This window comes from Aspergillus nidulans, chromosome III, assembly GCF_000011425.1.
Source record: "Aspergillus nidulans FGSC A4 chromosome III".
NCBI classification, from domain to species: Eukaryota; Fungi; Ascomycota; class Eurotiomycetes; order Eurotiales; family Aspergillaceae; genus Aspergillus; species Aspergillus nidulans.
This window is the reverse complement of record NC_066259.1, coordinates 2439657-2452906: the sequence shown is the minus strand read 5'-3', so window position 1 is coordinate 2452906 and position 13250 is coordinate 2439657. Positions and strand designations below refer to the sequence as shown.

Here is a 13250-nt window from a genome sequence, read left to right as displayed (position 1 = left end):
GATAACTGCTCTCTGCGGAGGCTGGCAAAAGATTAAGAACAAGGTGGAAGAGGCAAGCGTCGAGCGATTTAGAGAAAATGCCAAGCGTGGCAGGGAAGGCTTCGAAGCCGTCCTTGAGATGAGTCGACGAGTTTTCAGCGAGCAGCGCGCTCTCGAATCCAGCGTGGCATGATCAGTCGCAACTCCTGCATCACGTTATTGAGCGTTTAGCTTGCATAATGGCGTTCTTTCATTTCCTAAGCGTGTGGTTGTTTCGGCGTTGTCCTAAAAGATACTCTCATCGCATACTGATGACATGACCATCGCACTTATTGTTTACTCAACTTACCGGGCTCATGAGGCACGTGTTCTCAAAAGTTATTGATATCCCTTGCCATATTTTTCAAGCGAGCGTCTTGCTTCTCTCTTTTGAGATACTACGAGAGCACGACAAAATAGAGCTGTACATAGATACATATTACCTATAGTGGCTATCCTAGAAGACCCCCCAATACGACACGGCTGACCCCAGCCACCTCAGTTCTAGCAGTGTTCCGACTTGCGTCTTCAAATTCGCGTACCATGCCCGCCACAATAATTTTTCGGATTTTGGCATCTGCTTTTGTGAATAACTCTCCCAGTGCAACGGTGCAAACTGCAGGCGTTGAAATCAACGTCACAAGGCGAGTATAGCAGTCTATCAGGACATCGCACAGAGTCACAAATGTCTCAAAGTAGTCCGGCTCAAATGGCAGTGAGGGTGTCAGAAGGTACGAATACTCCTCTCCAGGTAAGAGCTCTGACGCTTCTGAATTTGGGATGGACACACTCGCAGCAGCTGCGCTGACCGATGAGGCAGCACTCCCTGCCATATTTTTCAGATCGGAGGGGTCACTATGTTGCATGGGAAGACCAATCTCCGTCGCTGAGCTTGCCCTTCTAGCCTTCGTTCCACCGTGAGTGGCGCGCTTGAACATTTGTGGTATGCGTGCTCGGGCAAGCGTAGACGATGAACTCCCTTCCGGCGGATGCACTTGCTGGAACGCCTCGAATTCAATCAACAGCGCATTTAACGCACGTAAATATTCGCCTGATGTTGTGCTAACATCGATTATTGCCGGGATAGACAGACCGAGGAGAAGATAATTGATTGCACGCCGGGTAAGCTTTCTGGCATCGAAATATGGCATTCGGCCCATGTCAGCCCGGGAATAATGAACCGTGTTAAACCAATAAATGCGCCCTTCGTGACTACACTTGTTAGTATATGCATCTACGGAGTGGAAAACAACTGACGCTTTTCTGAGGTAGTCGAGTGTAGATATTCGCTTCGTAGCCATGTCCTGAATATGCTGGTAGATCGCCGCCGCACTCTGCGGACCGAGAGATCCCCCACCACTTATCAATGGAGGAGGGATAGATCCGGCTCCGGCTTCATGCCCTATGGATTTATTTGTGTCTCTGCGGGACAGCGTCGGCGCGAACGTGGAGGGGAGCATATCAATGGTTTTCCCAAAGGAGCCTTGTCCTCTGCCAGCGGACATGAGCCGAGATCCCAGCTTTCAATATGAGTAGTGAAATAAGTCCAGAAGTTGATGTCAGGTGTACGTTGCCCATGGGCTTGCGAGAGAGAAAGCTCGGCACGCAAGCTCGTTCATGGCCACCAAATGCGCTTAACCTAAGATCAGATCGTTTCTCCACACAGCCCCTGGCCCCTGACCGAGGCTGCGAGCCACGAAACGGCCAGGCCCTATGGTGTATATCCCCGCACTAAACCATAACAGGCACTAAGCTTTCTGCGCAGCGCTGGCTTCCAGGGCTTTGAACTCAGACCTGTACAGGATTTTACCCCGAATCCAGATGATCAGATTTGTTTTATATTATTCAGCTAATGTTCGAGGAAGTCCTTCATTTTTTTCTAATACTCGATGGATATGTATCAATATATAGTACTTCAGGGACCAAATTCCGGTTACTCGTCTTAGCTCGCATGATATACAGTAGTTCTGACCTTGAAAATGGAAGTGACAGCCTTTCCAGATGTATTTTATCACCGCAGGTACTTGAACGCTGGATCAGAGTTGCATCGGAACATTGTTTTCTTTTGGGGCAGTACCTGGTCTGACAAACAGATGGCATTACTTGACTTGAGGGCGGTCAGGATGATGTTCTCCGCAATTCATACCCCTCTTAGCCCCTCTTATATATCCAACCCTAGATCATCCTCCACCGAGCGTCGTGTGTTGAAGACGAATCACCCGTTGATAGACCTTTGCGCCATCAATCACAAACCGCTTTCTTGACACGCACAATGACAGCCTCGCCCGAGGAGACGATTCCCAGACGAGGGGAATGGCCCGTTGACCCGCAAGATGATGTCCCAATAGCAGAGGGGCGTGTTTGGGTGGACGGGTGCTTTGACTTTAGTCACCATGGTAGGGAATCGATCATCCCCGATTCTTGTATGATACGACCTAATCATATACCCGTAGGACACGCAGGAGCTATGCTTCAAGCCCGTAGACTAGGAGACGAACTTCTAGTCGGAGTACATTCTGACGAGGCAATCCTGGAAAACAAAGGGCCTACGGTCATGTCTTTAGAGGAGCGGTTGGTTATTGCCACATCCTCTTCGTTCGGGGAGCTGATATTAGTCAAGGATCGCTGCGGTAGAAGCATGTCGCTGGGCGACAAAGTGTATTCCTCATGCTCCGTACGTGACGTCCCTGCCCTGGGTATCGCACTACGGTTGCAAGTACGTCGTACATGGAGACGATATTACCTCTGATAGCAATGGGAATGACTGCTATCGATTTGTCAAGGCTGCTGGTCGCTTCAAGGTAGTCAAAAGAACCCCCGGTATCTCCACCACGGATCTCGTTGGCCGCATGCTTCTTTGTACAAAGGGCCATTTTGTCAAGAGCGTGAAAGGCATGCTCTCTGGGAAGGAAGGCTCTGGTAACGAAGAAGAGCGCGCACAATATGCGTTATACCTTCAGGAAAGGCTCAAGGATTACGCCACTGACGAGACCGGCCTGCAACCTGGCTCTCAGGTCTGGGTTTGGGAAGGCTCGAACGCTGCAAAACTTGAGGCTTCGCTTGACGAGTCTGGGAGCTTCGATAAGCTTGTTAGTGGAAAGCCGCCCAGGCCGGGCCAGCGGATTGTCTATGTTGATGGAGGGTTTGACCTTTTCTCTTCCGGCCATATTGAATTTCTTCGCCAAGTTCTAGCAATTGAGGAATCTGATGGCAGACAACGCGGCTGGTATGACCAAGAACAGAGAGAGCAAAGGGTAAAGACCCACGGAGAAGATTTTGGCCCAGCTTACGTGGTGGCTGGCGTTCATGACGACGATGTAATAAACCATTGGAAAGGTTTGAATTATCCTATCATGAACATATTTGAGAGGGGCCTATGCGTTCTTCAATGTCAAGTAAGCATCCATCCTTTCCATTACGGGTTGGTCTGACAATTTCTAGTACGTACACGCCGTAATCTTCTCTGCTCCATTTTCACCAAGTCAGCCATATTTAGAGACAATGCCTTTGGGCGTTCCCGACGTCGTCTACCACGGTCCGACTACCTTTATCCCACTCACCTATGATCCATATGCTGCTCCCAAACGAATGGGTATATTTCGCGAAACGACCGATCACGCTTTTCAACATGTGAACGCTGGCGAAATAGTTGAACGGATCCTTAAGAGCAGAGAGGCTTACGAAGCGAGACAGCGCGCCAAGTTGCAGAAGGCAGTGATCGAGGATCAAGCCAAGTCAAGAGAAGCGGCATGACCCAATAGTATGAGTCATTCTTCCTGCATATACGGCTACTCAGGCAGACCAACTCCAACTGGAGCTAAAGCAGATGAGTATGAAATAACATGCCATAGCTCTCTGGGTAAGTATCTATTGCTGAAGCAGAGATTACGCTCTTCATAGAGATTAGAATAGATATACATTAACAGCACACGAAACTTAAAATACAGGGCATTTCATAACCTCAATCTATTCAGCAACTAGGACACCCTTCTCTTCTAAGAGCTTCGAAAGTTCGCCATTCTGATGCATTGACATCAGAATATCACACCCACCAATAAACTCCTTGTTCAGGTATAATTGTGGAATCGTAGGCCAGTCCGAGTACTCCTTGATACCTGTAGAAAAGCACGACTAAGCCAAAGTTATGCAGAACATTCAAGATGACAGACATACCTTGACGCAGCTCCGGATCCTCTAGCACGTTAAACGCTACGAATTTCTTGGGATCAACACCTTGTAAACCCAAAATCTGGATGCTTGCGCGAGAGAACCCGCACTGCGGAGTTTCCGGAGTGCCCTTCATGAAAAGAACCACCGGAGCCGATGCAACAGCTTTATCAATTGCTGCTTTGGTCTCTGTTGAAAGTAGACGGGCTTGGAGCACAGATGGAAGCTGGTTTGGAAACTGAGGGGAGAGTTGTGGCCGAAACAGAGACCGTCGGAGCGTCTAACACGGATTAGTACCACATTTGAATACAACGACTGCGCCGAACATACGAAGGAGATTGCTGTTCTTGAGAACATAATGACTGATAGTTGTTGCAGCTGGGATAGTTGAATGTCTGAATTGGCTGCCTCAAGGCTGGTTTGGTAAGATTATTTGTACACGGCAGCAATCACGTGTCAGTTATATCATTTCTAATCAATCCTCCACGAACCGTTATACTAATTTCCCCCATTTTGCCGTCGAGACTCCATATCAAGAACGCTATAAAGAATGGTTTATTTCTCATAACCTCGCCACATCTGTTTTCCATACAAACCAAATACCTAGGTCGGTTCATATGGCAAACTTCTGATCTACGAATATCATGGATGTTGCGAGTACACCTTTTTCTGCCAAGCAGCATTTGGATGATGGTAAGCTCCATATCCTTCTGGCAGCTAGTGGGTCGGTCGCCACGATAAAGCTTCCCAACATAGCAGAAGCTCTCGGTCGCCATCCAAATGTATCAATTCGCATCATCGTAACCAAATCAGCGGAGAAGTTCCTCATCGGTCAAAGCCCTGAGCAGCCGCCCCTCGAGAGATTGCGTCAACTACCCGGGGTCGACGGAATATACCGAGATGAAGATGAATGGAAAAAACCATGGGTTCGTGGGGAGCCAATCTTGCATATCGAGTTGAGAAAATGGGCCCATTTGTTGCTTATTGCCCCCCTTTCTGCAAACACAATGGCCAAGATGATTGTTGGCATTGCAGATAACCTCCTTCTCTCGGTTATCAGAGCATGGGATACGGCTGGTTTGGTAGATTTCACCATAAAAACCCAGAAGCCTCTTGTCTTCGTCGCCCCTGCGATGAACACTGCGATGTGGGGTCATCCAGTCACAAAAAAACAGCTCACTATATTACGAGACGAATGGGGATGGAGTAATTCGAATAAAGACGGCTGGGTCTACCTTCTTCATCCCATAGAGAAATCTCTCGCTTGTGGAGATACAGGGAACGGCGCGATGATGGATTGGAGAGACATAGTTGAGGCAGTGGAGGATTACACGGGCTTAAAAACGAAAAGCGCAGATATCAGAGAGGACTGATCCATTTAGCTCAGCCGCGCATTCGTGTGATTCTGCGGCTCCATCGAGGATGCCGGCTTGTCGTCCGTACCATAAATCTTGCGCGTGAGATATTCCAGAAGCATGCCCAAGGAGATGCCTCCGCCGGTCAGTAAGCAACCATTCTTGAACCACCACCAGCAGCTCTCGGTACTCTTCAACTGCACTTTCCGAATCATGACCCCCAGCGTAAGGGCGGCGCTACCGCAGCAGCCAATGAAATAGACCGGGCCCGCACCAGCTGCTACCCCCGCCGCAGCAAGGAGAGTGACCTGGGCGACTGCTAAACCAGAGAGTATGGCCTTGGTATTATGTTCGTGTCGAAGTGCAATTGACTTGATCCCGGCGGCAACATCGTCTTTGATGTCCATGTGCGCATATATCATATCATATAAAACAGTCCATGATGCGCAGCTGGCATAGAGAGCAGTAGCGGCCATCAAAGCATTTGGCTCTGTTACAAGATCAATTTCCAAGGCGGGGAATCCCATTATGGCACCCCAAGAGAATGTAAGACCTAGGACGGCCTGAGGATAATAAGTGACGCGTTTAGCGAGGGGGTAAGAGCCCACTAGAAAAAGGCTTGGGATTCCATACCAGAGGCACTTGTACGGAAATTGAAGCAGGATACCTAGTCCTGCCAGCAGTTGAGTACCAGTGAAGATTAGCGCTTGACCCGGGGATATTGCGCCCCTCGCGATAGGCCGGAACTTTGTGCGCTGAACATGGGGATCCAGATTTCTATCCCATAAATCATTGATTGCACAGCCAGCTCCTCGCATTATCATAGCACCAATAAAAAAAAGACCTGTGGTCCCAAGAACTTGGAGGATTGAAACTGCAGGTGCCATGGTCGCTGCAAGAAGCGTGGAGAACGCACATGGAAAGAACAAATAGTAAGTTCCAGCGGGCTTGTCGAGCCTCACTAATTCAGCATATGGTATCCACGACCGAGGAAGCGAGGCGATAAGTCCTGTCTGCGGAGGAACGTACTGTTGCAGGGAATTATGTCTCTGCTCCTTGTGTGCGACACCCGTTGAAAAAGGGAGTAAAGAAGTATATATCAAAGATCTGGCAATGGGAACTCTGCGTTGTGTCAAAGCGGACTGCGACGTTACTTGGCTCGGAGACGTGCAAAGGACAGATCGATCTGTGTTGTTCATTGCGCCGGTATTGCGCGGATGCATCCTCCCAGAGCAACCGCGCCAATGCGGGCGCCGGAAAAGATGGGAAGAAAAAGTCGCAGGACGCATCATTTTGATACCGAGGAATTGGGCGGGTTCTAGGTTAAGCTTCCAAGTTTGTTCGAGAGACGTTGTAGGCACAGATTTTCTCAGCACGTCGCAAGCCTGAGAGAAGGTCAATGCGAATGCATAATTCTGTGCATAACCCTGAATCTAATTGAATGGGTAAAGAGTGTGGCACTCACTCAGTATAGGTTAGGATGTATAATAACTAAGTCCTGATCTTAGCCTTTTTCCCATCGCGCCGAGAAGAAAAAGATTGGAAGGACCATATCATGTGACTTTCCGCTGTTGCGATCCATGCGTGTTTCCGTCTTAGGACCTCTAAACTTAACCGTTAGCATAGCCGTCAGGAAATCTCCGCGGCGGGCGGAAGAGCCCGCAAGTAGACTCGACTGGGCGAACATCGGCGGGATAGCGATAGCCAAATGTCAACTATCACTTACTGCTATTGTGCCTGCTGCCTGAGTTCTGTACCTCTCACAAGCTTACTGGTTGCCTCGTCCTATTTAAGAATGGTTCGATATCTGTTGCTGTCTAGGTGCGCGCCGTCACAGTTGCCCGCGCATTCGACCAAAGCTCCCTCCGTGGGCCTCGCTGGTTGTTCCTCTTATTGTATATATAGGTCAACTTCTGGTCCGGCGCATATTCCCCGCTATTGCGCTCTCAATTCACGTTCCTTAAAGTGCCAGGAAAATGCCAGCTCAAAGGCCCCGCGCAGCGTTTGAACCGATATCTCCAGCCTTGGATGCTGCGGAATTGATAAAGTCTTCGCCCAACTTCGAAGAGGTGGTGCGAATTCATTGCGATGCCATCGACGAGAATGGGCTTGAGAACTTCGAGAAGCTTGTCCTTCTTCACGTCATCGTTCGTGGACTACCTCTTGTTGTTGAGGGTTTTGATAAGAAGCTTGATAATGCCATCTTTTCCGAGAGATGGCTGAGAAGTCATTACTCGGCGAAGCGTGAGTATTGACGTTCGAGTCTAATTTAGCTCGTGCTAAAGAGTCTACCTTGCACAGGAGAAGATGCCAGAGACCTGACAGCGAAGAAGGCCGTACCGCTCACTATTGGCCATTACCTGAAGAATATGTCCATCCTTGCGAACCAGTTCAATAAGTTCAACCATAAAAACCCTGATCTCCAAAGACTATACCTTAAAGACATTGATTGCCCGAAGATCTGGCATGACTTCTTGAAGAGCATCATACCTCCATTTCTATTTTACCTGAACAATTTGGCGGAGCCGGAATTCTTCGAGAGTACAGGGCCCAAAAGCGCTCCATTCTCGAAGAAACGCAAGGTTTCACAGGAGCAGGTAGGCAAAGCCGGTGATTTGATGAGTTGTCTTCCAGAGAACATGCGCGCCGAAAATCTGATGTGTTACATTGGTCATGAGGGAACGTATACGCCAGCGCATCAAGAGATGTGTGCTAGTCTTGGCCAAAACCTAATGGTTGAAGCGTCAGATGGCTCAATTGAAAATGGAAAGGCAACGAAGCCTGGCTCCTCATTATGGTTTATGACCAGCAGCAAGGACCGGAACTCTGTGTCGGAGTATTGGATGACAATGCTGGGCCACGACATAAACCTAGAGGACCATTTCGCACAGATTAACGCGTGGAAAGCCGCACCGTTCACAACATATATTGTCGAACAGCGGCCGGGTGACTTCATCCTCATACCTCCCCTGGCGGCGCACCAGGTCTGGAACCGTGGAACGCGAACGATGAAAGTTGCATGGAACAGAACGACGGTGGAGACTCTCGAGAGGGCGTTGAACGAAGCGCTTCCGCATGCCAGAGTGGTGTGTCGGGATGAACAATATAAAAACAAAGCGATAGTATTCTACTCGCTCAAACAATATTCAACACGTCTCAACAGCGTTGATGCTAATCGCAGCCCCGCGAGAGTACAGCAGCTGCAGAACGAATTTGAACAATTGTTCTCTCTGTTCAACCAAATTCTGCTTTCCGAATCGTTTTCCACGGCGACACCTCATGAGAAGAACGTTGAATACATACCTTTTGACAGCAATATCACATGTGCCTACTGCAGAGGGAACATCTTCAATCGGTTCCTGACGTGTCCCTCATGTGCCACAACTGCGACGGGTGTTGAGCTCCCCTATGATATCTGCATGGAATGTTATGTTATGGGCCGAAGCTGTGCATGCATCTCGGAATTGAAATGGGTTGAGCAATTTAAATGGGAACAACTCCTGAGAATGCACGAATTCTGGAGGCAGCAGGTTCTTAGGTTCGACCCTGAACTTGACAAGAAATACCGACAATTTCGGGTTGAGAAGGAAGAAATGGGCAAAAAGAGCCTGGCCCACATATGCCAGGAAGAACTGAAGCGGCGTCCGTGGGTTGATATCTCGAAGCCGAAGCCCATAATGGAAGAGCTGGTGGACGGAATTAGCGAATTGGAAGATGATACCCGCCCCGCCAGACGCAGGAAGAAGTCGAAATCGAAAGGCCCCAAATGTCACATTTGCAAGTACGTTGAGCCGGAGTGGAAACTTGCCTCCTGTTCGAATCCCAAATGCTCTTTGAGGTACTGCTATGGTAGTCTGTTTAGAGCGTTCAATATGCTACCGCAGGAAGTTCTGGAAACTTCTAAATGGGAGTGCCCAAGATGTCAAAAGTTCTGCAGCTGTGGCGGTTGCCGCAAAAATCCCCAGATGACTCCTTTTGAGCCCACGTGTACGTCCCTCGGTCATGACACAAGCCAAGTTGCGGACGTTCGCAGCATTGAGGCTTTGGTGGATTTTGGGCACTCGAATCTCGGCTGGCTGAAGAAGGCCAGCAGTGACGAAATAAGCCGGTTGAGCAAGCATCAAGAAGAAGCGGACGTTAAGCGCAATCAAGCTTTGGAGATAACTCAATACAGGTCGCGTTCTACCCTGACGTAGCGCAGAATGTCAAATACGGCCAGTTGGAGTTAGAAAAGGTCCCGCAAGCTGTATACTCTGCAGATTATACAGATATACCTGTCAACTCAGCACTCGAAACTTCGATTCTCGCACGCGATGATTCTTGGGAATAGTCATGCAGCGTCATGGCCAAAACAAACTATTCATGGAATATTCACACTCTAATGGAGCAATAACGCTTTACTTCCCGTCTGTCTAGCAGTAAGGTCCCATAGTAGGGCTAACTTGCCCTATACGCACTTATCCAGATATGAGACGCTGCTCGACATACATCCGCCATGAAGCTAGGCTCCTTTATAGTCATATCGAAGATCCTCCAGTGTTTCAAGGTCAACTGACGCCATTACTTGGCGCACGATTAATATAACCGTAAGCAATGCTGTAAGACATAAGTATCAATCCATTTGTTATTCCCAAGCCCACAGAACTCGATGGGAGAGGACCAAGACATACCAGCAGGTACTAGGTAAGCGATAGGATGATTTCCAGCAGATGCCCCCGAGCGAAAGAAATAAGCCATCCCTAGAAGAGCACACATCGCAGCATTACAAGGGATTATATAAATCCCCACGCGTTCTCTGAGATCTAGAGCCCGTACGGGCCTCTTACCCTTTGGGTCTGGACGTTGCAGCGGTACATACTTGATCGTATAGGCTGTAGCCAAGAGTGACAGAGTTCCGAGAAGGGCCAAAAAGCGGACGGATAAGTCCAGCGCTGCTGGGGTCAATAGCGATGAGACAAATACAGTGGTTGATAAGAGCGGGATTGCAGCGAAGACGAGCTATAGATAGTGCTCAGTGCCAGTTCTGTATAGCGCGCGCAAGGGCAGAATAGTTACGCTGTATTGCGAGTCTCGTTGCTCATTTTGTGATCTCAGAGCTTTGATAAGACGTTCTTGTTCTAGGCACGAGCGTCAGAGTAAATGAGATACAGAGAACTTCAGCAAACCTTCTTCATCTAGTTCCGCTCGCGCACCGTCATCGCCAGAGTCAACCGGATAGCGGAATGCCTTGCGAAGCCTCGTGGAAGCCATATAGCCACGCAGCCTGAGGTAAGGCAATGAAAAGAGTCGCCAATAGATTCTACCGATCTGAAGTAAAATAGATATAGGTAGAAAGCTCCTACTATTGATCTCTCAGCGCCACATCATATGCCCCAAGTTTGTCTTGTTTGATTTCACCTCCAACTCCCGCTTCGCCAGCTCCAACTTAATTCCTCTTATACATTCATTGTTGCCGATCCTTACATTGTACTGGCCTGAAAATTCAGAACGGACAGCTGGCCTCTGAGAGAATCCCAATCTCCAACATGATTTTACAAGCTACCCGAAGCCGCATAAGGTTTCCGCGACTTCCCAGCACAACGAACCGACTCAGTCCCCGTCGCTCTCTCATCCCCGCCCCAGCGGCCAACTCTGGTCCCATAACGGAACGGCGAGCAGACCGTCAGCTTCCCAATATCAACTCTGAAGGGCGACGATGGCTTCGGACCTTACCAGTTTTCGCGGTCGTGGTGGGCGCCGCCATGCTGGGCATCTTCAACTACCAAAAGTCCTCATCGAGTGTCGTGAGCAGCACACTGTATGCTCTGCGCACGTCGCCGCGTGCGCGCGAGATATTGGGTGATGAGATCTATTTTGCGCAGAAGATACCTTGGATTAGCGGCGAGATGAACCAGCTGCATGGCCGGATCGATATCTCGTTTTGGGTGAAAGGGACGAAATCGCAGGGGAAAATGAGGTTTAAGAGTATTAGACCGGACCGGATGAGTTTTGTGAGTTCAGTTTCACTTTCTATCAGAATAGATGTCACTAACGTATCGCCCTAGTTCCGCACTGAGGAATGGAGTTTGGAGACAACGGATGGAACTGTGATCCAACTTCTTGAAAACAACCATGACCCGTTCCGTCAAGAATAGACGTACTCTGGCGCTTCCAATATAATGCAGTAACAAGCATTGCGCTTTACCATGTCGCCGCTGTATATTTGGGTACCTTGATGCATTAAGTGAAGGCGTTCGGGTTATGCATCTAGTTTTTCTTTTTCTTTTACAGCGAATCTTGTAGGATTGTTGGAAAGGTCCAGAGGAGGATTTGAGAAATTGAGATATCTTATGTATTATTTACAGACGCCGCTCAGAAACAAAAAGTATAGTAGTACATTTTCAAGTATAAACCACGTCATAGATTATTTCGATGATTGGGCCGACTCCGGATTTACCGGCCAAGGCTTCTTGATGGCATCCTGTATCCTAACAACACATCCCTTTGGACCGCTCACGGAACCTATAGTCATCAGTCTGGCGCCGGTAATAAGACAGGAAAGGCAGTGCATACCATTTACCAGAACCAGTCCATTCTCCGCATCAACCTTAAGAACCTTGAGGTTTTGCACTGTGTTCTGCTCATTCCCCATGTTTCCAGCCATCTTCTTTCCAGGATAAACCCTAGAGCCACCACCCTGACTGGGACCAGCTGAACCAAGCGAGCGATGCGTTAAACTAACACCGTGACTGCGATCCTGACCGCCAAACCCATGCCTCTTCATCACACCAGCAAACCCTTTGCCCTTCGTATTCGACCTCGCATCTACGTACTGGCCCTCATGGAACCAGTCCGCATTGACAAGTTGTCCAACAGGCAGCAAACCATCCTCATCCTTCACTCGGAACTCGTACACATGTCGCTTCGGTGAAACCCCTTGTTCCGAGAAATGGCCTAATAACGACTTTGTGACATTGTTCGGATGCTTCCAACCAGCGCCCATTTGCACAGCATAGTAGCCATGTACGTCCACTGTCTTATGCGCGATGACCTGGACACGGTCAAGCTGCAGAACCGTACAAGAGATGCGCTTCCCTGTCTCTGGGTCGAAGATCGCGGTCATTCCCTTCTTGATTGCAATAGCTCCTGTGCGGGGCGGAAGTGTATTTGCTTTCCGCTCAAGGGCTGCGGCGGGCGACGACTTGAGGAGTTCGGGGCTGTCATTGAATTTCGAGTGTTTTGGAGGATTTAGAGAGCGGATGCCGAAAGCGCGGACGAAGACGGCACTCTGAGCGTGTGATTGCGGTATAACTGCACCATTAGAAAAAGGCAGCTGTACCAGTCTTCTTGATAGGCGTGGAGGCATTGTGAGTTTTGTCGCGTAGTTTAATTGCTTCGTTAAAGTGAATCGGGAGAAATTTCGGAAGGATGTTTGAAAGGCGGTGTGTTTATGCCTTATGATTTCAGGCAGAGATTGCACAACTCGGAGTCGCAGGAATACACTCGAAATGCCCTATATCGAATATCAGGCCTTGTAGACGGAAGTTGAACTTCAATTTCTGAACCTAAGTATTTGGGCACGGTCTGTACATTTGCTGGAGGAGAGGCCAATTCCGGCATAGGGCACACGTTCTCCGAAACATCCGCTCTCATCCCTAATGCCGAAGCTTACCTATAATTTCTCTATGCGTCATCTTCTACGTCGACTTACATCCCTCAATTATTTTCAAT

General features: G+C 48.9%; 7 protein-coding genes across 7 annotated transcripts, besides 1 other annotated feature; 4 read left to right on the top strand and 3 right to left on the bottom strand.

The window, feature by feature from the left end:
- Positions 1 to 13250: part of a sequence feature (contig 1.75 1..213493(-1)) that runs on past the window's edge.
- ANIA_04302 (uncharacterized protein) lies at positions 417 to 1523 on the bottom strand (the record flags this gene model as incomplete). The annotated part of the gene is made up of 3 exons (XM_656814.1): positions 417 to 440; positions 561 to 1230; positions 1276 to 1523. The coding sequence occupies 3 exons, from the start codon at positions 1521 to 1523 to the stop codon at positions 417 to 419; spliced, it is 942 nt and encodes a 313-aa protein (XP_661906.1).
- On the top strand, positions 2227 to 3771 carry ANIA_04303 (ethanolamine-phosphate cytidylyltransferase; the record flags this gene model as incomplete). Its single annotated transcript, XM_050611768.1, has 4 exons — positions 2227 to 2414; positions 2472 to 2589; positions 2639 to 3413; positions 3460 to 3771. The coding sequence occupies exons 1-4, from the start codon at positions 2291 to 2293 to the stop codon at positions 3769 to 3771; spliced, it is 1329 nt and encodes a 442-aa protein (XP_050467756.1). The 5' UTR covers positions 2227 to 2290.
- ANIA_04304 (monothiol glutaredoxin GRX5) lies at positions 3598 to 4562 on the bottom strand. Its single transcript, XM_656816.2, has 3 exons — positions 4516 to 4562; positions 4192 to 4465; positions 3598 to 4133 (listed from the first exon to the last, which is right to left on the bottom strand). Exons 1-3 carry the CDS (start codon positions 4540 to 4542, stop codon positions 3985 to 3987), a joined length of 450 nt encoding a protein of 149 aa, XP_661908.1. The 5' UTR covers positions 4543 to 4562; the 3' UTR covers positions 3598 to 3984.
- On the top strand, positions 4830 to 5558 carry ANIA_04305 (putative flavoprotein; the record flags this gene model as incomplete). The annotated part of the gene is made up of 2 exons (XM_656817.1): positions 4830 to 4842; positions 4903 to 5558. The coding sequence occupies 2 exons, from the start codon at positions 4830 to 4832 to the stop codon at positions 5556 to 5558; spliced, it is 669 nt and encodes a 222-aa protein (XP_661909.1).
- ANIA_04306 (putative JmjC domain protein) lies at positions 7517 to 9736 on the top strand (the record flags this gene model as incomplete). Its single annotated transcript, XM_656818.1, has 2 exons — positions 7517 to 7784; positions 7842 to 9736. 2 exons carry the CDS (start codon positions 7517 to 7519, stop codon positions 9734 to 9736), a joined length of 2163 nt encoding a protein of 720 aa, XP_661910.1.
- ANIA_04307 (cytochrome c oxidase assembly factor 1 family protein) lies at positions 11066 to 11674 on the top strand (the record flags this gene model as incomplete). The annotated part of the gene is made up of 2 exons (XM_656819.1): positions 11066 to 11530; positions 11585 to 11674. 2 exons carry the CDS (start codon positions 11066 to 11068, stop codon positions 11672 to 11674), a joined length of 555 nt encoding a protein of 184 aa, XP_661911.1.
- On the bottom strand, positions 11853 to 12896 carry ANIA_04308 (mitochondrial 54S ribosomal protein YmL9). Its single transcript, XM_656820.2, has 2 exons — positions 12093 to 12896; positions 11853 to 12041 (listed from the first exon to the last, which is right to left on the bottom strand). The coding sequence occupies exons 1-2, from the start codon at positions 12883 to 12885 to the stop codon at positions 11944 to 11946; spliced, it is 891 nt and encodes a 296-aa protein (XP_661912.1). The 5' UTR covers positions 12886 to 12896; the 3' UTR covers positions 11853 to 11943.

Bases quoted from the DNA above. Each gene is read 5' to 3' on its own strand.
- ANIA_04304 (XM_656816.2), bottom strand. From the start codon at position 4,542: ATGTTCTCAAGAACAGCAATCTCCTTC. The intron at 4,466-4,515 runs GTATGTTCGGCG...AATCCGTGTTAG, and splicing joins CAAGAACAGCAATCTCCTTC to ACGCTCCGACGGTCTCTGTT. The intron at 4,134-4,191 runs GTATGTCTGTCA...GCTTTTCTACAG, and splicing joins GGATCCGGAGCTGCGTCAAG to GTATCAAGGAGTACTCGGAC.
- ANIA_04308 (XM_656820.2), bottom strand. From the start codon at position 12,885: ATGCCTCCACGCCTATCAAGAAGACTGGTACAGCTGCCTTTTTCTAAT. The intron at 12,042-12,092 runs GTATGCACTGCC...TGATGACTATAG, and splicing joins TGGACTGGTTCTGGTAAATG to GTTCCGTGAGCGGTCCAAAG.